This window comes from Haliotis rubra, unplaced genomic scaffold, assembly GCF_003918875.1.
Source record: "Haliotis rubra isolate DU_JTF1 unplaced genomic scaffold, ASM391887v1 Scf243, whole genome shotgun sequence".
Classification (NCBI taxonomy): domain Eukaryota; kingdom Metazoa; phylum Mollusca; class Gastropoda; order Lepetellida; family Haliotidae; genus Haliotis; species Haliotis rubra.
The window spans coordinates 874719-899848 of NW_025766481.1; the positions used below are offsets into that span (position 1 = coordinate 874719).

At 41.0% G+C, this 25130-nt stretch overlaps 1 protein-coding gene across 1 annotated transcript in view; it reads left to right on the top strand.

The window, feature by feature from the left end:
• The first annotated feature begins 1865 nt into the window (after positions 1-1865).
• The window catches only part of LOC124278896 (UDP-glucose:glycoprotein glucosyltransferase 1-like), a 58719-nt gene continuing 35454 nt past the window's right edge, over positions 1866-25130 (top strand). The window contains 7 exon segments of the mRNA XM_046714700.1: positions 1866-1889; positions 2981-3108; positions 3650-3735; positions 3977-4107; positions 6006-6118; positions 6537-6711; positions 7769-7865. Coding sequence (XP_046570656.1) covers positions 1872-1889; positions 2981-3108; positions 3650-3735; positions 3977-4107; positions 6006-6118; positions 6537-6711; positions 7769-7865 — 748 coding nt within the window. The 5' untranslated portion in view covers positions 1866-1871.

Sequence of the window (25130 nt, forward strand, 5' to 3'; positions counted from 1 at the left end):
TTGAAAGCATGCTAAGAAAATTCCATGAAAACGAAACATTTCATGCTCCAAAAGGTCTTTTGTAACCCTTGCTGAATCAAATGCTAATTTCAAGACGTATGATATCTCTGCAGTCCAGAGGATACCTTGGCCTAGTCCAGCCAAAAGTGCAGTTGGAATCAAGGTGTAAAATCGGGGATAGAAATTAGCTCCAAACCAGATGAGATAACATAACATTCCCAGAGCTAATGACCACTTAGCTGAGAAAATGTTGATCACTACAGGTGCTAATAAACATGTGAGAACTGTTGTTCCATGAACACAACTCATTGTAATAATTCCTAAATTTGAAGCAGTGTTCACAGATGACTGAAGATTCTGAATGGCTCGAAATGAAGAAAATATTAGAATGAAACTTGCACACAGAACAATCAGGTTCTTCTTGAAGGTGAACATTATTATTGATGGAATACTGCTGCCTTGTTCACTTGAACTAGGTGTTGGCTCTTCAGGGTCCTCATAGGTTTCTGGTGATTTGGAGTTTTCTTCAATAACCACCTCTTTAACATTATGCTTTTGACATACATGGTTCTGTACTCTAGTGTCATTTCCAACATGGTTCCCGATTTTCGTTAATAACATTATCCAATTCAATTTCATCCATTTTCCGAGTTGCCTTTATATAACTTGCTTTCCTCTTTTTTCGCATCATATCATCTATGAAGTCTTCTGATTGTTCGGCAATGTCAGTTTCTCTTCTTGTGGCATACCTGTAACTTTCGCTTCTTTGGCGGCGGCTACACTGTGTTGCAAAAGTGTAACTTGGCCGCCTTGGGCGATAAAGGCCAAAACCCATTCCAAGACCACTGAAATCCCAAGGTGTTAGTGACATTTTGTATGATCTAAGTGAATGACACAATAATGATACTGTACAAAACCTGTTGGTAAGTCAGATATTCAAGATCAAACATATATCCTTGATCTGACAGTTCTGATAATATACAAATTAGCATGTAACATATCAGTAAGTTTAGTCAAGATAATAGTATCACTGATTCATAAACCGAATAGCCGAATAATCCAATTACTCTTCAGCAACCATTCATCCTTGGCTGTTGTATGTTGTCATTCAAATACAACTACAAAAAAGAGTCCATGACACTGGTCGTCTGAAGATCCATGATGGTTATGGGCACAATAGTGTCGGTTTTAAGTCTTATTCTCCTGGTACAATCATTCCGTGATTGAAAAGGGAGGATGAAAATTAACAAATCCCTCCTCTGAATTCAGCTCATGTTGTGTATAGCGTCCGACCAACAGATTCCCGGCTAAATAGTCGCCACAATTACCTTTATATTGGTGGCTATTGCGCCAAGCGCCATCGATCGATTCTACCCAACGCAGTTGCCGCGGCCATGCAGTCAGTCTGTTTTTCAGTCGTCACGTTATGCGGTTCTGCCTCTGCACTGGCTGAAGGCTGATGCCAAGCACACACCGACATAGCAGGTTCACTGTTGGTTTTCACCTATAACATCTGACTGACACGCATAATAAGTGCAATTTTAAGAAGTTGAAATGATTTCAGGTGCGATACCATTCATTGCCAGAGTTTAACCGTTTCAGAAACTCCACACAGACAGACAAGCGTGTAGATCAGGGATTTTGACAGCAAATCGAATTTGCATGGCATTGCAGACGATTCTCTTCCGGGTTATAGTCTCACAGTCAATACAATTAAACATTAATGGACAGAACACCAAATAATATTCTTTGAGCGAAATATGTTGAATAGCATTTTGATTATACTTTTCGATAACTTTAGTGAAATGAGTTGTGGAATAATTATCCAATGAAAACTGTCCACATTGAATATGTTTGTGCTGATCTACAATATGGCTGCGTCCAGGAAGGTTCGTGCCGTTTACATGTTTAGTTTAGTTTAGTCACAGGAAAATACATGTCGTATCGTTCCAGATCAAAATCAGTTATATAATTTTGGTATTCGTTTTACCTCAATGCTTTATCTATTCAAATATTTGAGTATAAAATCTATTATCAACGACTTTTTTTCGAGAAATCACTCTGAGGCGCTTTTGAACGACACGTTGCATTTCAGATCGAAATCATGGCTGGAGACATTTAAACAGCAATATCATCGACAAGCAAACAAACAGTTGACAATGTTTACGCATCAGGTAACGATATCGTATAGAAATGGGAGTACTGCACTTTACCGGGCGCAATCTTTCGGATTAATTAGCTCTGCTGGGGTTCCCTAACCCTAACCCTAAGGATCGTAAAGGGTGCCTAACCCTAAACCTAAGGATCGTAAAGGGTGGCATACCCTTACCCTAAACCTAAGGATCGTAAAGGGTGGCATACCCTTACCCTAAACCCTAAACCTAAGGATCGTAAAGGGTGGCATACCCTTACCCTAAACCCTAACCCTAAGGATAAATAAAGTTACAGTCTGACTGCACCTGACTCCCACTTAATATGGTTAATGACTTATGTTTTATGGTGCAGGTAGAAATAGTGGATAAAGTGTCCGTAAATGTTAGTGAAAATGGATTAAACTTTTGAAGAAACACAACTAGAACTACAGATCAGTAGGCAGGGGCGTAGGAACATTGGGGGGCTTTCCAGTTAAAACACATTTCGCCCCATCTGAGTCTCGTCAGTGCAGTCCCAGAAGCAGTGGAGCTTGTGGTCCCGAGGTAGAGCATCCACTAATTACGTCACTATAACTAAGTCAGTTATCTGGCAAAGCATGTTCGAGCCCCTGAAATGCTAATTAATATGAAAATGTGAGTCCAGTAAAGTGCAGTACCCCCATCAGTACTGACTGAGTTTGATTTTTTAGATTAAGACAATTAGTTTACTGTTTACTATGTTATTCTGCTTTGATTTCCAGCAGAACATTATATTGTAAAATTGTTAGAGCAGTCAAGACTATTTTTAAGATTGTGTATATTAAATTGATGCAATGTTTGCCTTGTAGGTGGATGGTACCATGTTTGCAATAGTGATTTTGCTGGCTACACTGACACCTGTCAGTGCCAAGTCCAAGTACATCAGTATCTCTCTGGAGAGTAAATGGAAACACACACCCATTCTTCTTGAAGCAAGGTGAGAAGTTGAAAATATTAATGTTGATGCCATTTTTATGGTCATTGAAAGTTTAAAACTGTTTAATGGTCCCTTTATTGTTGAATAAAATACAATTTAAATTTCTTTGTTTTACAGTTGCACATAGGTCAGACTAATAATTCTGTAAATATGTAACTCCATAGATACAAAACACTGAAGTCAGTTGAATCTCATTTAATGTTTAACAAAATAAAAAATGCACCACAAGCCTGACACATTCTTTTATCTTGCCAATTTGAAAACAATAGTTTGTTAGTGGTTGTGGACATTATATTTGTTTTAAGTTTAAGGAAACAGAATCCCAAACAAATTGCTTGGTTTCCCCTCAGATTCCATTGTGAGCACATCACTGCTTATCGATTATAGTTTGCTGAAATATTCATTTCATCGTACACAGGCTGTTTGTTATTGCTTATGAAATCCTTGTTATGAGTACTTTGTGCATGATGTGTATTCATAACTTAATCATATTATGCACATTCAATTTTTTATTCCTTCCTTTGTTTTATTCTACTTCCAGTGAAGGCATTGCAAAAGAGTCAAGTGACTACTTTTGGACTTTTATCAATGATTTGTCCAATCTTGGTACAAAAAATGTCAAGGGAGGTAAGAAACGTCAAAATGGTTTTGTGCAAAAATCAGCTTTCTTCATGCATTCCCTGTTAAAGGTGTTAACCAGGAGGCTACACAGCATTGTAGATATTTCAAAGTAATCAACATCTTAAAAGATTGAATATTTATCAGCCTGAGGTTTAAGAGAATATCTTCTGCAAACTAACACAAATAGTTTAATTGTATTAGTCGGAAGTGGTTTATGAGTTATTGTTTGACTGTTGGTGTATTCCAGAAACGGATGAGTCCCAGTACCACCTGATACAGAAGTTGGCCAGCAAAGTGTTGTCTCCCTTGCAGCTCAATCTGCTGAGATTTACTCTTGCATTGCGAGCTCACTCACCAACCGTACAGATGTATCAGCAGGTAACACCGCAGAATGCCTACATATTCTGTATGAATTAAAGCTAAATCAAATCAGGCTAATCTTTTGCAGACCTGATTATTGATAGCTTGTCAGTAGTGCTGTGCAGCACAGCCTGGTCTTTTGCAGACCTGATTATTGATAGCTTGTCAGTAATACTGTGCAGCACAGCCTTGTCTTTTGTAGACCTGATTATTGATAGCTTGTCAGTAATACTGTGCAGCACAGCCTTGTCTTTTGTAGACCTGATTATTGATATCTTGTCAGTACTACTGTGCAGCACAGCCTTGTCTTTTGTAGACCTGATTATTGATAGCTTGTCAGTAACACTGTGCAGCACAGCCTGGTCTTTTGTAGACCTGATTATTGATAGCTTGTCAGCAATACCGTGCAGCACAGCCTTGTCTTTTGTAGACCTGATTATTGATAACTTGTCAGTAATACTGTGCAGCACAGCCTTGTCTTTTGTAGACCTGATTATTGATAACTTGTCAGTAATACTGTGCAGCACAGCCTGGTCTTTTGTAGACCTGATTATTGATATCTTGTCAGTAATACTGTGCAGCACCGCCTGGTTTTTTGTAGACCTGATTATTGATAGCTTGTCAGTAGTGCTTTGCAGCACAGCCTTGTCTTTTGCAGACCTGATTATTGATAGCTTGTCAGTAATACTGTGCAGCACAGCCTTGTCTTTTGTAGACCTGATTATTGATAGCTTGTCAGTAACACTGTGCAGCACAGCCTGGTCTTTTGTAGACCTGATTATTGATAGCTTGTCAGTAATACTGTGCAGCACAGCCTGGTCTTTTGTAGACCAGAATATTGATAACTTGTCAGTAGTGCTTTGCAGCACAGCCTGGTCTTTTGCAGACCTGATTATTGATAGCTTGTCAGTAATACTGTGCAGCACAGCCTTGTCTTTTGTAGACCTGATTATTGATAGCTTGTCAGTAACACTGTGCAGCACAGCCTGGTCTTTTGTAGACCTGATTATTGATAGCTTGTCAGTAATACTGTGCAGCACAGCCTGGTCTTTTGTAGACCAGAATATTGATAACTTGTCAGTAGTGCTTTGCAGCACAGCCTGGTCTTTTGCAGACCTGATTATTGATAGCTTGTCAGTAATACTGTGCAGCACTGCCTTGTCTTTTGTAGACCTGATTATTGATAGCTTGTCAGTAACACTGTGCAGCACAGCCTTGTCTTTTGTAGACCTGATTATTGATAGCTTGTCAGTTATACTGTGCAGCACAGCCTTGTCTTTTGTAGACCTGATTATTGATAACTTGTCGGTAATACTGTGCAGCACAGCCTTGTCATTTGTAGACCTGATTATTGATAGCTTGTCAGTAATACTGTGCAGCACAGCCTGGTCTTTTGTAGACCTGAATATTGATAACTTGTCAGTAGTGCTTTGCAGCACAGCCTTGTCTTTTGCAGACCTGATTATTGATAGCTTGTCAGTAATACTGTGCAGCACAGCCTTGTCTTTTGTAGACCTGATTATTGATAGCTTGTCAGTAACACTGTGCAGCACAGCCTTGTCTTTTGTAGACCTGATTATTGATAGCTTGTCAGTAATACTGTGCAGCACAGCCTTGTCTTTTGTAGACCTGATTATTGATAACTTGTCAGTAATACTGTGCAGCACAGCCTTGTCTTTTGTAGACCTGATTATTGATAGCTTGTCAGTAATACTGTGCAGCACAGCCTTGTCTTTTGTAGACCTGATTATTGATAGCTTGTCAGTAATACTGTGCAGCACAGCCTTGTCTTTTGTAGACCTGATTATTGATAACTTGTCAGTAATACTGTGCAGCACAGCCTTGTCTTTTGTAGACCTGATTATTGATAGCTTGTCAAAAGTGCTTATAATTAAATGCACCCTTTTCCTGTCCAGATTGCTGCAGAAGCTGGTATGGTGGAGAATTGTGAGGGCTTTGTTGACATCCATGGAAGTATATCATGTGACCCATCTAAACTTGATCAACTGATTAAATCAGCAAAAGAAAGGTAATAAACCATCACTGGCAGTAGAATGTCTGTTCCTGGGACCTTATTCTCGAAATGTTCGTATCCCTAAGAATTCTTAACTTTGATCATAGCCAATGTGTTAAGAATGGGCTTAAGAAGTTCGTAGGGCTACGAACATTTCGAGAAGAGCTAATCTGTTTCTGAATGTTTGGCCACAGTATGGTTGGTGGTAGGTTTCACATGTTGAATCAAGGGTGTTGCACGTGTCAAGCTGCATTTCCTTTTCTTTCTGTATGTGTGAGAGATAACAATCTTATTTTTTGCAAGAAATATCATGTATATAGTTATTCAAAAAGCATTCGTATGTTATCCTATGAAGGCTTTTTGTGTCAGCCATCCTGTACATTCCACTGTGTTTCTAAGAAGTGTATATATTATCTGATGTTGATGTTTGCAGACCTGTGCCTGCAGTGTACTCCTTCGACCACATATATCCAGGCACCGAGTTGGAGGACATCATGGTCATACTGTATGCTGAGGTCGGCACCCAGACTTTCATCAACTTCCACACAGCATTATCGCAGAAAGCTTCTGAGAGGAAGATCCGTTACGTGTTCAGGCACTTCATGCAGGTATTTTATAAGTGCATCGATAGTGGATGGGAACATATGGCAGAGTAGGGCGTCATTTGTGCAAAGTTGTCTGAAGGCAGACTTACACGGGTTGGTCCATTGAATCGATATGCCGTATTCGACCGAGTTGTATCGTCTGAGTGATTAATAAAATTCAACAAATGGTACAAACTGGCCGTTCGAACCCGCGTCGATTATGTCACGAATGTGTATAGCCTGCTCTAGTTATTTGGCAAGTTGGATGTGGCGCGGCCAATCAAATTGCGTTTTGGTGTCACGTGGTAAATGTATACATACAAGCGTGAAACATGGCTTCGTCTGCTTCAAAGAAACCATGCCCTGATATTTCACATGAGGAAACAGAGCGTTTCGTAACTTATTATCTGTGTAACAAAACGCTATGGAATATCACGAGCAGGGATAACAAAAGAGAAGGGAGGAATGCTGCGCTAATGCGATCAGCTTGGCAGTTCCAGAAAAGTTACTGTCGTCTTCCTCACATAGTATCGCACTGCAGATAACTGCTGACATTTTGATATGGAAACAAAATAATGCGAAATAGTATGAGATTGATACTAATATTATATTGGCAGATTGAATCGCATGAGAGGTAGCATATCGATCATATGATATTCGTTACAACCACCGAACATGTTGTACAATGTGTGGAAATTGGCAGGTAGTTACAACGTGCCAACCCATGTGATGGCTTTACTGTAGTACTCTGGTGAGTGGTTCTACCAGATCCTAGCGCTCTACAATTATTTATATGGACGGACAGACAGACAGACAGACTATCACCAATAGAACAGACAGACAGACAGACAGACAGACTATCACCAACAGAACAGTAATATCTGAACATATCGTTTAGAGTGGTGAGAAGATAGGTTAAACATACCAAGTGTCAGTAGATTTGAACTGAATCATATGCATAAATGTATCATTGGTAAGAGTAAGGAAAGCTTACACAAATGTATGATGGGTTGAGAGTTGGTCAAAACGCATCTCTGTCTGAATAAAGGAATATCTGTTATCATTACACACTTACCAACAGAATCCCTCCGAGTCCCAGGTCCGTCTGTCTGGGTATGGCGTGGAGCTGGCCATCAAGAGCACAGAGTACAAGGCCAAGGACGACACCAAAGTTGAAGGTAGGCTGGCAGAGGAGGCTGTGGTTTCACTGTTACATTTAGGTTGCGGGGAAAGTCTTTATAAACTGATAGACTCAGGAGTACTGTCTACTCCAGCCACCAGGCAGATTTGATTGTACGCAGTCTCTAGCATCAAGTCACTAGTGTTATACTGGAAAGAAGATAATACTGACTTACACTGGTACATGTATTTATGCTTACGTGCTTAACTTTGCTTGTGTTGTTCGTGTGTACGTCTTGTCATGGTATGTGTTTACAATGTGTCGTTGTGATGTGTCTAATGTGTGTCTTGTTTCTGTAAGCGTCGGCAGTCCATGTGTCGCATGCAGGTATGTATGTACGCTGGTGGCTTCCACATCACTTGTTGGTGCTACCTCTAGTCACGTAGCATTCACCCTCCAAACAGTGAAGTTCTTCTCAAATATTGAACATATGCTCAAGCCACACACAGTCTAATGTAATCAATCAAACTGCATGGGGCAAGCCTCCCTGGGCCTCGGAGGTGACAATGTTTCCTACCACTAATATCAGTGTATGAAATAAGGCCTGTCCGACCGCCCGAGACAGGCTAGATTTCTGCCGGACGGTCTAATTTTACAGCTAGCCAGCCCGATGGCCGGGTGAAAAAAATATTCAGATAACGTGTCCACTGGCACTGTCTATTTAGTATTTAAGAAGGACTGGTTAAATCTATTCTGGGCTGGTAGGTTTTTGAAGTTACCAGCCCAGATGTCTGGCTGGGTTTTTGGCTTCTTTCATACACTGCTAATATGATGGCTTGGTATTGGGTATTGTGGTGTATGTCCACCTTATAATTTTGTGTACTTTTGTTAAAAAATACCCTCGTTATCAATTGTTTTATGTCAGGTGGTTTTCCTTTTGATGGTTTGGTAAGTAATTGCAGTGAAATAAAGGTGAAAACATGATGATATTCAGTCTTCATCTGGTGCAGCGTCCTACCCTCTTTACAACGTGTTTTGGTAGATAAGTCTAGATTCCTGTAGTTGGTTGCTTACATTTAGAAATTTTCATTTTTCTTCATAACTTGTGTACCCGGAAAGGTATTTCTTAAACCCCCCACTGTCTATCTTTTACATACTGTGATCATTCATGGATATGTTAATGCTCATGGTATCATTCATCACTTATTCATTGACTCTACTGCCGTGAATAATGCACAGTGATTCACTAAGGTCAGCTCTCAAACAGAAGAAAGTTACATGTAATACATATATACATACATTGGATAATCCAATACACCCAAGTTCCCAATATAAATGTCAACATATGTGTATATACTGAATGGATTATAACTTTGTCTGGAGCCCTGGTGAGATTAATGTACAACAACATCTGTGAGCACTGTCTTTGAAATACAAACCAAGATGTACAGGTTAAAATCAAGTTGTATTTGTTGTCATGACTAAGTGGGAGGTAGTGTACTGCTTGTCACATGGTGGCTAATAAGGTGTATTAGTACTATTACTTGTCTACCATGTCACATGGTGGCAGATAAGGAGTATTACTTGTCTACCATGTCACATGGTGGTAGATACAGTGTATTACTTGTCTACCATGTCACATGGTGGCAGATAAGGTGTATTACTTGTCTACCATGTCACATGGTGGCAGATAAGGTGTATTACTTGTGTACCATGTCACATGGTGGCAGATAAGGAGTATTACTTGTGTACCATGTCACATGGTGGCAGATAAGGTGTATTACTTGTCTACCATGTCACATGGTGGCAGATAAGGTGTATTACTTGTGTACCATGTCACATGGTGGCAGATAAGGTGTATTACTTGTCTACCATGTCACATGGTGGTAGATACAGTGTATTACATGTGTACCATGTCACATGGTGGCAGATAAAGAGTATTACTTGTGTACCATGTCACATGGTGGTAGATACAGTGTATTACTTGTCTACCATGTCACATGGTGGCAGATAAGGTGTATTACTTGTGTACCATGTCACATGGTGGCAGATAAGGTGTATTACTTGTGTACCATGTCACATGGTGGCAGATAAGGAGTATTACTTGTGTACCATGTCACATGGTGGTAGATACAGTGTATTACTTGTCTACCATGTCACATGGTGGCAGATAAGGTGTATTACTTGTGTACCATGTCACATGGTGGCAGATAAGGTGTATTACTTGTCTACCATGTCACATGGTATGTATTACTTGTCTACCATGTCACATGGTAGCAGATAAGGTGTATTACTTGTGTACCATGTCACAGGGTGGCAGATAAGGAGTATTACTTGTCTACCATGTCACATGGTGGCAGATAAGGAGTATTATTTTTCCTTATCCTGACTCATGCTACTTGCTTGTCTTCTTCTTCTTGCGAACACAGTGGAACACTTGTATCTCCCAATTGAAGTTCCCTTCAATGTAAAATCACTAATTAGTACTCACCACGAGTTATCTGTCCCCTCGTAAGTGCGGGAACGAGGGCGCCACCTGCCATGTGCCTCACTCTCTCCTTCTTCACCCAGTGAGCAGGACGTGAGAGCGCCTGTGTCTCCCTACACATTATATCCTTTATTTATATTTAGTTGTTTACCTCTTATAATCATCTATAGAGGTGTAACTAGTATCCTTATACATGATGCATTGATATTTATTGTGTTTCTACTGTTTATTCCGCGGTCCGCCCGTGTTTGCTCAGTAGACTGCGTTAATGAAAATCTGTACTGTTTGTAAATTATGTTTCTCTGCTGCTGATCCGCATTCAATATGCCCTAGTTGTACTACGCCATGCTCTACTGTTTCACGTTGCAATTTTTGTATTAAATTGTCTAATTCTGCCTTTGATAAATATTTATGTTGTGTCTTGAGACGCGCAGCAGATAGATCACGGAAACAGACTTCAGTCATGGCTGATAGATCAGAGTCAGATATACCCTGTCAACTGTTGGCGGACGACCCTCTACCGTCTGGTGTTCCGCTTGAGTTACCCTCGGAGGAGAAGCGTGGGACGCAGTCCGCTATATCCAAGAAGTGACCTGCATCCCAGGACATCCCGTCGTCCCAGTCTAAGACCAGAAGAGCTACCAGATGTACCGCATAAGAAGCGACCAGTATCGGCTACCGTCACCTCAGAATTAGCATCAATGCGCAGCTACAGATGTTCTACCTGGCAGAGAATCTACCTCCGTAAGCTACCATAGAGAGGGCAGCGTCTACATCAGCGCAGACCGTCCCAGACGACCTGGTCAACCAGATTATGATGCTGATGGAAGATCGATACGGTTTACAGAGGCCTCAGAGCCACGGGCCCCAGAGCCCAACCCACTCACAGTCATATAGGGCCCCAGAGCCCGCTTTGACTTCGCGTAGGGCCCCTGAGCCCACAGACGCGCCTCCACGAAGGGCAACCCAGCCCGTATCGAAGCCTTCGCGAAGGACGTCCCAGGCTGCCTCCACGAAGGACCCACATCCTCACCATTCGCGGAAGGCTTCACGGAGGAGGAGTGCTTGGCCGAGTTCAGACCCTGAAGAACACAGAGGTCGTTCACGAAGCAAGCTCCTATCTAATGATTCGGACTCTGACTCGATACCTACACGAAGGTTAAGTGGCTCCAAGTCATCTTCATCCAGAAGATCTATAAGGGATTCATCGAGAGCTTCACGAAGCCACCAGCGTTCGCCAAGGAAGTCTCCACCAAGGTCTCCCTATACAAGCCACTCGTCAGTCCGTTCACCACATTCTTCTCGTCGATCCTAATATAGATCTAGGACTCCACCTCACTCTATTATCTGTGATCCGACGTCAGAAGAGGAAGAGGGTATCGTATTCTCGGATGCAGAAATTAGATACTGGATGGTGAATGGTTTGGAACTTTCTTCCCGTCTAAGAGCGAGAACTCAGCCCATACTTATTTGATGAAGGAAGATGATGCTGACACTATCTCCTTACCTCCTATTGACCCGATAGCAGCGGTTCCAGCTAATCTGGATGCAGCTTTTACCCAATCTGAAGTTTCAGACAGCACATTTCCGGTTTTCAGCTAAAAGTTTGCAGGCCACAATATGGACTCCTTTTTCAAGGCTCAAGAGATTGATGACAACTTTAAGTTAATCAGCGATGCCAAGTCCAGGAATTACAGGATAGGCGATGCATAAAGCTAGCCCAGTTGGATACCATTTCTAGGAGAATGTTTTTTGGATTGAATAGATCTAGAACTGTCAATGAAACTCTCATCACCAAGTTCAAAGATTCTACAGATGAAGAACATAGGATGATTTATTCGGCTCTACTCATGCAGAAAAGAGACCAACAGTTCCTAACAGATCACTTGTCAGCGCTTTCTGCAGCTACTACTATGGCTCGTCATCAGGGTCTCCTAGCCTCCTGTACTTGGGGTAATCAATTTACTGAATCCCTCTACGCTGCTCCGTGGTCATCTCCATATCTCTTTGGTGGTAACATAGACAAGGTCTCCAAAGAGGTGTCTAAGGACTCTAGAGAGGTGCTTATGATTAAGTCTATGGATACGTGTTAATGTCATTAAGCAAACATCCTTGAGATACTCTGGCAAGTCGAAATTCTCTGGACTACAGAGAGCACGGGACAAGAAATTGGCTACGGCAAAAGGTCCTAAGGAGTCTTTTCGTCGCCCATGCGGCAATTTCAGAGGAGGATCAGCAAGAGGCAGGTCATCCAGAGGTTCCCGCTTCTATAAACGATGAAGTACAGGTTCGGAACGACTGGAGTCTTCCACCCCCAGCCGTTCCAGTACAACCATCTCAAGTGGGTGGACGCCTTCAGCTGCACTGGGAAAACTGGGGATTCCTACAAGATCCTTATGTATCCAACATCCTACAGCACGGATATCAAATACAACTCAAGGCCAAACCTCCGTTGACAGTCATCCCTCCAAGGTTCGACTTCCATCCGTTACAACTACCAATGTTAAGAGAAACAGTAGCTACTCTTTTAAACAAACAGGCCTTAGAAGTTCTGGATCAACGAAACAGCATACCAGGTTTCTACTCCCAAGTTTTCCTAGTACCCAAGAAAAATTCCAAGGAAAAGTTTCGTCTCATATACAATATGAGCATCTTTAACAGAGACTATCTAAGCAAACCGCCAGTGTTTCGCATGATACACCTACCGCAACTACGGCACTTAATTCATCCCAGAGATTACATGGCCAGCATAGATCTGCAAGACGCATATCTACACATTCCGATTCATCCAGATTCAAGGAAATATCTAAGATTTATCCTAGACGGAATACATTACCAATGGAAAGTGCTTCCCTTTGGAATCTCATCGGCCCCCTGGTTATTCACAAGAGTGACGAAACCTATCATCTCATACCTACATCGTCAAGGTCTTCGCAGTGCGTTTTACCTAGACGACGGGATACAAGTGGATCCAGATCCACAGCGTCTCAGACTACAGCTGAACTTTATAATCAAGTTACTAACTCAACTAGGATGGTTAGTAAATCTACTCAAGTCAGACCTAGAGCCAACACAAGATCTGCAATTTCTAGGTATACGATTTCTAACAGCCCAGAATCGTATAGTAGTACCGGAGGACAGATGGATCAAGATCCAACAGTCAATCCCACAAGCCTTACTCTCTCCGCTACCACTACGACAGTGGCAAAGCCTATTGGGATTACTCACATCAGCTGAAGACATGACAGTCAGAGGCAGACTACAATTACGCCCGTTGCAAATCCTTATCAATTCACATCTCGACGACTCTCTACCGTTCAGTCTACCAGATCACGTCAAACCTCACCTACTATGGTGGACCAAGAGATCGAATGTTTGCATTGGCGTCTCCTTAAAAGAGCCGGAATCGGAAACACATCTCTACGTAGACGCGTCACTACAAGGTTGGGGAGCCCATCTCGCCAACAGGACAGCGTCAGGCCTATGGAGCAATCAAGAGAGCAAGTTACACATAAATCTGCTAGAGATGCAAGCAGTCATAAACGCCATAAGTCACTGGAGCAACTTACTACAGAACGCTCAGTTGATGATTCACACAGACAATTCGACAGTGGCGTTTTATGTGAACAAACAAGGCTCAACAAGGTCCCCGAACCTATTGTCTCTATGTTTCCTATTGTTCGATTTAATCGACAATCTCAACATACATGTCAGAGCATGTCACATTCCAGGAGCAAAGAATGTATTAGCAGACGCTCTCTCTCGGCCACACCTACCATCGCCGACAGAATGGATGCTCCACACAGAGATATTCACTCAAATTATCAAGGAAATAGGTACTCCACTAATAGACCTATTTGCCACTCGATTCAACAAACAACTGACAACATTCGTATCGCCAGTTCCAGACTCACTAGCATGGGCAACGGACGCACTAAGCATATCGTGGGAAGGACTCAACGCGTACGCTTTCCCGCCACCAGCGTTAATCCCACAAGTTTACTCAAAATCAGACAAACTCAGAGCTCCCGCCACCAGCGTTAATCCCACAAGTTTACTCAAAATTTAAAGAACCACTAAACTTTGTTTTGTTACTCTTTTAACCATTACATATGAAAGATTTGTGGTTAGTCTTATGCGGAACACCAAATTTATTCTTTAAAACTTGTGGTTAATTAATACCCGGCGATTAAAAGTGGCCAAAATTAAGCCTGCTTCCCTCTAAGCCGCCAGCGAAACCACAGACAGGTTCACGTAACTCTGTCGCCAGAGCACTGCAGTGGCGTCATATGAGGAGCGATTTTCAGTTAGTTGTATAGAAAATGTGTATGCGCGCTCATCATTTTGATGATTTCGACATCATCAGCGGCGACATGCCGAATCGTTGCTTTGTCGTCAATTGCTCCTAGGGTCGAGGCGATGGTGTCCCCATGCACAGATTTCCACAGGACCCGCGGTTAGGTGCTAAATGGGTTATGTTTGTGAGTCGCGGCGGCGTTGTGGAAGCCTGAAGCGATATCTTACTTGTGTTCAGATAAGCTTCCGCGGAAGTTAAAGAATCAAAACTACTTACTAGTTGTAGTAAAATATGCATATGATTGATGACCATAAAGATTTTCTATGACACAACTTGTAACATAGCGATTTCTTCCTCGGAAGTGAGGTTGTGGTCGAAGTAACAATAATATTGTAAGTAGTATTATATTGACACCCACCTGGCTGCCACGAGAGAAATTGTTATGATATACGCTATGTCATGCAAAATCCTATTGGCCATCAATAAAATACATATTTTACTACCAGTAGAAAAGTAGTTTTGATTTTGTAACTTCGGTGAAAACAAACCTAAATACCATTTATCCTCAGACTGGCGGATGTTCCCGACAGAGCCGCCATTTTAAAAAATAAAAAATCTGTTAGAATTAATGAGATTATAGTTTGTTTTCATCAAGTTAGAAAATCAAGACTACTTTCTACTCGTTGTTAAATATGTATTGGAATCATAACCAAGCAGTTTTGCATGACACAACTTATAACATAGCGATTTCTTCCCGCGAGGCGAGGTGGGGGTCGAAGTCACAATACTAGCGATAAATTTCTTGCTACATTCCCATGGTTAATGTCCACTCACCAGTATGTAGATACTAGTCAGTAATGTGCGTCTTTATATTTGGTCTTATAATCCTAATTAGTTTATTATCACACTTGTATGCATTTTGAAACTAAATAAAAAGCAGGCGATCTGCTGATACTTATAGTGAATTTATAACAGAACTGTAATATCTAGACATTTTATAGTTTGCCAATGTGAATCATAATTAGCACACACACCCTAGTGCATGTTGTCTGTCTCATTACACTTCACGGCGAAAACAATGATTCTGTTGAATGCTACGACAAATGAATAAAAACAAAATGCAAATATTAAAATTAAAACAGATTAAAGTTATAGGAACAATATCAGGCCATTACCTTGTTAGGAATGTATCCATCAATATCCACAAAACTGTTCCAAATGATGTGTCTTTTAACAGTTTAATATCTGAAAAAGTGATAAATCTTTTCAGGTATTGGTGTATAGTCTCATTGGTCACCCAAGATAGCACACCTGGCAACTAATTGCATAATGTCCGCCTTTCTTTAAAACAGTAATTTAGTTAGCCAATAATGGGCAATCAATCAATGTATTGCGGTTAATCCTTTGAAAGAAGGGCGTTGTTTTCACGCATGAACACCGACCACGACAGAGTGTATTCAGTATAGATTAGTAAATCTACATACATAAACACTACCTTTTGACAATTCCGGCTGTGTAAGATAAAAGTAATTAATCAATCAGCGTGTTATCGGTTAATCCTTTGATCGATGTTTATAATGTTGAATATTTACTCCAGACACAAGAAATGCCAAATGGGAACCTTTGTCGGGTAATCTAAGTGTGTTACCACTAATTATACCTGTTATAAATTCATTAACTGACCATCAAGTGAATGATGACAAATAACATGTGTAGGTTTATACCACCTAACACGGGTTACAACGAGGGAGTATTAATTGCTGTATTGCATGTGAAAACTTATGGGCCGACACTGTTTGAGAATACAAACAGATTTTTACATGACATGATTAAATATCGAGGTAAAACAACACAGAAATGGGATCAATTTGGATCAGTCATTATACAAATAGGGCCTAACGACACCAATCGATTTTGACAGAATCGTCTATGAAAACAAGTTGTAACTTCGGAAACTAGGCAAAGCAGGAGACAAAATTAAATGACAGTAGATTGTGAGAACATATAGCTTTCATTTTCCACAACAATTGTCCGCGATTTCAGGTTTATACAAGCCTGTAAACACGATAATTTACCCCTAAAATGTAGATGAATTCTGCATCGGCTCTCAAAGCTATTCCTCATATGGCGTCACAGAGTAGTAGCTCTGATTAGTTGAAATTTTAGTTGCGGGTGAGAATTGTGCACTGTTGTCAAAAGGTCGATTTAAGTCAATTAAAGGTCGAAATGAGTAGTTTTAATGGCGGGGTTTCATTTATAGCGATGCCAGTTAGTGATTTATGTATTTGTACCCCCTAGGGTTTATGTGACCTTTATCAGCGAAGGTTTCACGCTCCAGCTTGGGATCTGAATATAGTGCTCCAACACCTCACAAGTGAGGCTTATGAACCGTTAGAATCTACATCCTTTGAATTTCTGACTCAGAAAACCTTGTTCCTGTTATCTCTAGCTACGGCTGCCAGGATGTCAGAGATTCACGCATTGGATTACGAGAGAACACGCTTTGATGATATTCATAACATCGTTCATTTGGGACTACGTTGGGGTTTTATCGCCAAGAACCAGTTACCAGGTCAACCAGACAGATTATTCCACGTCCCAGCTCTCTCATCTATACTTGGACCTCATGATACGATGGATCTATCACTATACCCAGTAAGAGCACTGAAAATATATATCTCCACCGATCCAAACAGAGGAGGGCAAAATTCAAGAGATTATTTATTCCTCTATCAACAGCTACGCAGACGGAAGTCTAACGTACTACTATCTCCTTTTGGATCAGAACTGTCATACTACGTGCCTACAAGGCTGCAGGACTGGACCCTCCAAGAGCATCTAATCCTCATGAAATTAGAGCGCTAGCATCTACACTTGCTCTACACGGCAACTGCTCTTTGAATACCATAATGAAGGGTTGTTTCTGGAGATCCGATATGGTGTTTGCCAACCATTATCTGAGAGATATCACCACCGAGGACGCCTCAGGTATCCACCATTTCAGTCCCATGGTCCTCGCACAACAGTTGACAGTTCCTCGGAGAAGATAAGTCAATCTTACAGATTTACTACTTATCTTATAACAGTACTAAATAGCTATATGCTATATATATTTTGCTTAAGTTCATTTATTATCTTAAGCTCAGTACTATGGTTGTTATATCATAACAATATATTAGCTAACAAACTCTACGGAGTTTGCTATTATATATTTAGCTTAAGTTTAATCATATCTTAAGCTCAGTATTATGGTTATATTATAAAATATATTAGCTAACAAACTCTACGGAGTTTGCTATTATATATTTAGCTTAAGTTTAATCATATCTTAAGCTCAGTATTATGGTTATATTATAAAATATATTAGCTAACAAACTCTACGGAGTTTTTGCTATTATATATATAGCTTAAGTTTATTCATATCTTAAGCTTAGTACTATGTTTACATCATAAAAGTATATTAGCTAAGAAACTCTAAGGAGTTTATGCTATCATATTAACAAGCTTAAGTCTATTAGTCTTAGGCATAGTATTCTGGTTGTATATACTTTTATCATAATAATTATATTGTAATAACCCATATATGGCAGCTGATAAGTTAGCAGCAGGAATTCATCAATTCAGTGCCTTTATGAAGTTCCCATAAGGGTTATTACAGTCATTACTATACAAATCACTAATTATCTAAATCCAAAGTATTCTGTATTCCCACCTCCGTATCCGTCGGATTCTACAAGCAAGTAGCATGAGTCAGGATAAGACAAAATATGTAATTTTCTGATTAAAATTGATATTTTATACTTATCCTGACTCATGAGGTAAGCCCTCCCGTCCTCCCCACATAACACTTTGGATTTCCCTGAAAATTCAAGAGAGTGAGGCACATGGCATGAGGTGGCGCCCTCGTTCCCGAGCTTATGAGGGGACAGATAACTCGTGGTGAGTACTAATTAGTGATTTTACATTGAAGGGAACTTCAATTGGGAGATACAAGTGTTCCACTGTGTTCGCAAGAAGAAGAAGACAAGCAATAAGCATGAGTCACGATAAGTATAAAATATCAATTTTAATCAGAAAATTACATACTTGTCTACCATGTCACATGGTGGCAGATAAGGTGTATTACTTGTCTACCATGTCACATGGTGGCAGATAAGGTGTATTACTTGTGTACCATGTCACATGGTGGCAGATAAGGTGTATTACTTGTCTACCATGTCACATGGTGGTTGATATGGTGTATTATTTTTCCTTATCCTGACTCATGCTTATTGCTTGTCTTCTTCTTCTTGCGAACATAGTGGAACACGTGTATCTCCCAATTGAAGTTCCCTTCAATAAAGAAATCACTAATTAGTATTCACCACGAGTTACCTCCCTTGCCCAAGCGCGGGAACGAGGGCGCCACCTCAACCCATGTGCCTCACTCTCTCCTTCTTCGCCCAGTGAGCTGGTCGTGAGAGCACCTGTGTCTCCCGACACACTATATCCTTTATTTATATTTAGTTTAGTACCTCTTATATTCATTTATAGAGGTGTTACTAGTATCCTTATTCAACTTGCATTGATTATTAGTCGTGTTTCTGCTGTTTTATTCACGGTTAGCCGTGTTTGTTCAACAGTTTACGTTAATGAGAATCTACACAGGTTGTAAACTTCGTTATTCAGCTACCGATCCACATTTAAAATGCCCTAGTTGCATTACTCCATGTTCTATTGTTTCTCGTTGTAAATTATGTATTAATTTACCAATTTCTGCCTTTGATAAATATTTATGTTCCTTTTTTGAGGCGGAAGGCAGATAAATCTCGCAAACAATCTTCAGTCATGGCTAATAGATCGGAAGCTAATATACCCTGTCAACTGTTGACTGACGACCCGCCACCGGCTGGTGGCATGCCGGAGTTTCCCTCGGGGGATAAGCGTGGGACGCAGTCCGCTGTGTCCAAGAAGCGACCTGCATCTCAAGATCTGCCGTCTTCTCAATCTAAGACTATCAAAGCGTCCATGTCATCTCGTCGCACGCTTCGTACACCCAGGTCTACAACTACGTCAAAAGGGAAATCTACAAAATCTAATAATTTTGTCTCTGATATTTTACCAGTCACAGAATTAGCCTTATATGATGATGACATTCCGATTATCATTCCAGATGTTCGTCACAAGAAACGTCCTGTATCTGCGACTGTCACCTCAGCGCAGATTAGCACACAACCGGAGATGCATACGCTGTCACCAGAAATTTTGACTGAGGGTCCGTCGCAGACAACCCCATCATCAGAGAGACAACCCTCATCATCAGCGATGGAGACCGCCTCAGGCGACCTGGTCAACCAAATCATGAGGGCCCAGAGCCGCTTGAAAGCCAGGGCCCCAGAGCCCACAGGCAGCCTCCACGAAGGGCATCCCAGCCGGGCGAGCTCTTTGCATAGGAAGTCCCAGGCCACCTCCGCGAAGGAGCTAGAGCCTCACCTATTGCGAGAGGCTTCGCGGAGAAGGAGCGCTTCGCCGAGCACGCACCTTGTAATTCACAGAGGTGGATTAAGCGAAGCAAGCTCATATGTCGATCGGACACTGACTCGAGACATTAGCGAAGGACGCGAAGGCTAAGTGGTTCCATTTCTACCTCGCCTAGAAGAGCTTCGCGAAGCCCCCAGCGTTTGCGAAGCCCTCACCGTTCGCGAAGCCCCCAGCCTTCGCGAAGGATGTCTTCTCCAAGGTCTCCGTACACTAGCCACTCGTCAGTCCATTCTCCACAGTCCTCTCATAGATCTTCCTATAGATCTAGGACTCCGACATATGACCATACATCAGAAGAGGAGGATGGTATCATTTTCTCAGATGCTGAGATAAGATATATCCCCGGCGTTCGCCGAGGAAGTCTCCTCCAAGGTCTCCATATACTAGCCACTCGTCATATATAGCCAGTCATCAGTCCGTTCAAGACATCGCATGAGTTGTCTATCAACTGTATGCCATATCCCGTCTACAAGCCTACGCGAAGACAATTGCACAGGCTATTTACAACACAGAATGTCGCTGTATTAATTTATCAACAGATGAAGAGCCTAATTAAGGATCTTCAAGCCGACTACCTACATCAAGGGCATCAACGACGTTTCGTAGATCTTCACAGGAATCAACATTTCCGTATAGATTGCTAGGTATGCAATCCCGGACTACGTTACAATTATCTACATGCGTGACCATTACGCAGATCTACAGACAATTCAATAACGAAATTGAACAGCAGCCTTGTTACAGCGAGTAAAACTCATAATCGTCAACAATTTCCTGAGAAGAAATATGTACAACAAGTTCAGCTTTAACAGTCTACAAGCTGACAACTTGCAAGTTTTATTGAACCTTATATAAGGAAGTCGGAATTATCTTCAAGACTGAAGTTATTTTCACGACAGCCTGGAAAATAACCTACCCAGCATTAATATTACAGAGCGAGGTATTTCGCGCCGGAGGTTTCGCGCGTTTACCATTAACCCTCGAAACCGTGGTCACTTTCGGGTAACCGGGGAAGCTACGGTGAAGACCGGCGATTGTTCTAATATCAAGCGTCGGCACTATATTATACAAGGTTCCTTTTCCTGCTACACGGTGACATCACAGCGGGTACTCTACAGAATCAAAATGCCTTGTTCTGATTGGACCGAGATGGACAGCGCCCTACGCGAGAGGTCGATCATAGTTCACAGTTCAAGACATAGGTTGCAAGTGACAACAATATATCAGTGAGCGAGCAAGCCTCCTTACAGTCCAGCTAATCTGAACCTTTATGATTGGGCTGCCTTCTTGAGGTTAGAGACCTCCCCTGTCAAGTAAGGGACGAGGCACAGCAGTCAGGCGATTTTTACATAAAGTTCAGCGATGGCAGTCACCCCTGGTTGTGCACCTACATCGTCAAAGGACTGCTTGGCGAATTTAACTCGACGGGATACAAATGGATCCAAATCCATAGCGTCTCAGACTACAGTTGAATTCATCATCAAGCTACTAACACTAGATGGTTAGTAAACCTACTTAAGTTGGACCTAGAACCTTCGCAAGATCTGCTAATTCTAGGTTTTTGATTGTAACGGGCGCAGAATCGTTATAATTGTACCGGAGGACCATGGATCAAGATCAACAGTCATTCCACAAGCCTTACTATCTCTCGCTACCACTACGACAGTGACAGAGCCTGTTGGGGTTACGCACTTCAGCTCAAGACATGACAGGCAGAGGCAGACTACTATTACATCCGTTACAAGTCATCATCAATTCGCATCTAGACGAATCTCTACCGTTCAATTTACCGGTTCAGGTCAAACCTCATCTACTATGGTGGACCAAGAGATCGAATGTTTGAATAGGCGTCTCGTTAATAGAGCTGGAATCGATAACACTTCTCTCGTAGATGTGTCACTACAAGGTTGGGAGCCCATCTTGCCAACAGGGACGGCATCAGGGCTATGAGCAATCAAGAGAGCATATTACACATAAATCTGCTAGAGATGCAAGCAGTAATAAACGCCTCAATGCACTGGAGCAACTTACTACAGTATACCCAGTGGATGATTCACACAGTCAATTCGACAGTGGCGTTTTATGTGAACAAACTAAGCTCAACCAGGTCCCCGAACCTATCGACTCTATGTTTTCAATTGTTCGATTTAATCGACAATCTCAACATACATGTCAGAGCATATCACATTCCAGGAGCAAAGAATGTGATAGCAGACGCTCTCTCTCGGCCACACATACCATCGCCGACAGAATGAATGCTCCATACAGAGATATTCACTCAAATTATCAAGGAAATAGGAACTACACTAATAGACCTATTTGCCACTCGATTCAACAAACAACTGACAACATTCGTATCGCCAGTTCCAGACCCACTAGCTTTGGCAACAGAAGCACTAAGCATATCGTGGGAAGGACTCAACGCGTACGCTGTTCCGCCACCAGCGTTAATCTCACAAGTTTACTCAAAATCAGTCAAACGCAGAGCCTCCATCTGAATTTGGTCGCGGCCTACTGACCAGCGAGAACGTGGTTTCCAACTCTTATTCAAGAAATCGGACAACCAATACTACATCTTACAGAGTGCTCGAATCTGTTAATACATCCGCACACCAAACAAGCACACGGAAAGCCAGATATATTCCAACTTCACGTATGGATTGTATCAAGGCGTGTCTGAATAACAAGTTATTCAGCCAGAGCGGCAAAGCAGTCTAGCTTGCCCTGCGTAACTCAACTGGCAACTTATACGATGACAAATGGCACAGTTTGTCAATTATGCTGCAAAGGAAGGATTACAGCTAGATATGCTACTCATCCTCAAGTGGCTGACTACTTATGTTATCTACGTCAGACTAAGATTTTATAAGGCTCAACTTGTCCACCTATCTTGCAGCAATAGCTCTGTCATAACTGAGAACGGGCGTCAAGTTAACCTAAACCCAGTTACTTGCCTTGCTACGAGCTTTCCGATTGGAGGATTAAAACGGAAGTTTCACGCTCCAACTTGGGATCTGAATATAGTGCTCCAACACCTCACAAGTGAGGTTTATGATCACACTTTGATGATATACTTGGACCCCATGATACGATGAATCTATCACTATGGCCAGTAAGAGCACTGAAAATATATCTCCACCGATCCAAACAGGAGGGAAAAATTCAAGAGATTTATTTCCTCTATCAACAAGCTACGCAGACTGAAGTCTCACGTACTACTATCTCCTTTTGGATCAGAACTGTCATACTACGTGCCTACAAGACTGCAGGACCCGACCCTCCAAGAGCTTCTAATCCTCATGATATTAGAGCGCTAACATCTACACTTGCTCTACACAAGTGATATTGAAATACCGTAATGGAGGGTTATTTCTGGAGATCCGATATGGTGTTTGCCAACCACTATCTGAGAGATATCACCACCGAGGACGTCTCAGGTATCCACCAATTCAGTTGACAGTTCCTCGGAGAAGATAAGTCAATCTTACAGATTTCTACTTATCTTATAACAGTACTAAATAGCTACATGCTATATATATTTTGCTTAAGTTCTTTTATTATCTTAAGCTCAGTACTATGGTTATTATATCATACAATATATAAGCTAACAACTCTACGGAGTTTGTTATTATATATTTAGCTTAAGTTAATCATATCTTAAGCTCAGTACTATGGTTACATTATAAATGTATTAGCTAACAAACTCTACAGAGTTTTTGCTATTATATATGTAGCTTAAGTTCATTTATATCTTAAGCACAGTACTATACTCTCATATCATAAAAATATATTAGCTAACAAACTCTATCATATAAGGATTTTTGCTATTATATATTTAGCTTAAGTTTATTCATATCTTAAGCATTATGGTTACATTATAAGCTCAGTACTATGTATATAGCTAACAAACTCTACGGAGTTTTTTTGGCTATGTAGGTAGCTTAAGTTAATTATATCTTAAGCACAGTACTATACTCATATCATAAAATATATTAGCTAACAAACTCTATGAAGTTTTGCTATTATATATATAGCTTAAGTTTTATTCATATCTTAAGCTTAGTACTATGTTTACTTCATAAAAGTATATTAGCTAATAAACTCTAAGGAGTTTTTGCTATTATATATTTAGCTTAAGTTTAATCATATCTTAAGCTCAGTACTATGTTTATATCATAAAAGTATTTTAGCTAACAAACTCTAAGGAGTTTATGCTATCATATTAACAAGCTTAAGTCTATTAGTCTTAAGCATTGTATTAATGTTATATATACTTTTATCATAATAAGTAAATTGTAATAACCTTTATATGGCAGCTGATAAGTTAGCAGCAGGAATTCATCAGTTCAGTGCCTTTATGAAGTTCCCATAGGGTTATTACAATCATCACAGTTCAAATCACTAATTATTAAAATCCAAAGTATTATATATTCCCACCTCCTTTTCCGTCGGATTCTACAAGCAATAAGCATGAGTCAGGATAAGGAAAAATATGTAATTTTTAGAGTAAAATTGATATTTTATACTTATCCTGACTCATGAGGTAAGCCCTCCCATCCTCCCCACATAACACTTTGGATTTCCCTGGAAATTCAAGTGTTGGGCTCAGTATATGAGGAGAGAGTGAGGCACATGGGTTGAGGTGGCGCCCTCGTTCCCGCGCTTGGGCAAGGGAGGTAACTCGTGGTGAGTACTAATTAGTGATTTCTTTATTGAAGGGAACTTCAATTGGGAGATACACGTGTTCCACTATGTTCGCAAGAAGAAGAAGACAAGCAATAAGCATGAGTCAGGATAAGTATAAAATATCAATTTTACTCTAAAAATTACATACTTGTGTACCATGTCACATGGTGGTTGATAAGGTGTATTACTTGTCTTCCATGTCACATGGTGGCAGATATGGTGTTGTACTTGTCTACCATGTCACATGGTGTTAGATACAGTGTATTACCTATCTACCATGTCACATGGTGGTTGATAAGGTGTATTACTTGTCTTCCATGTCACATGGTGGC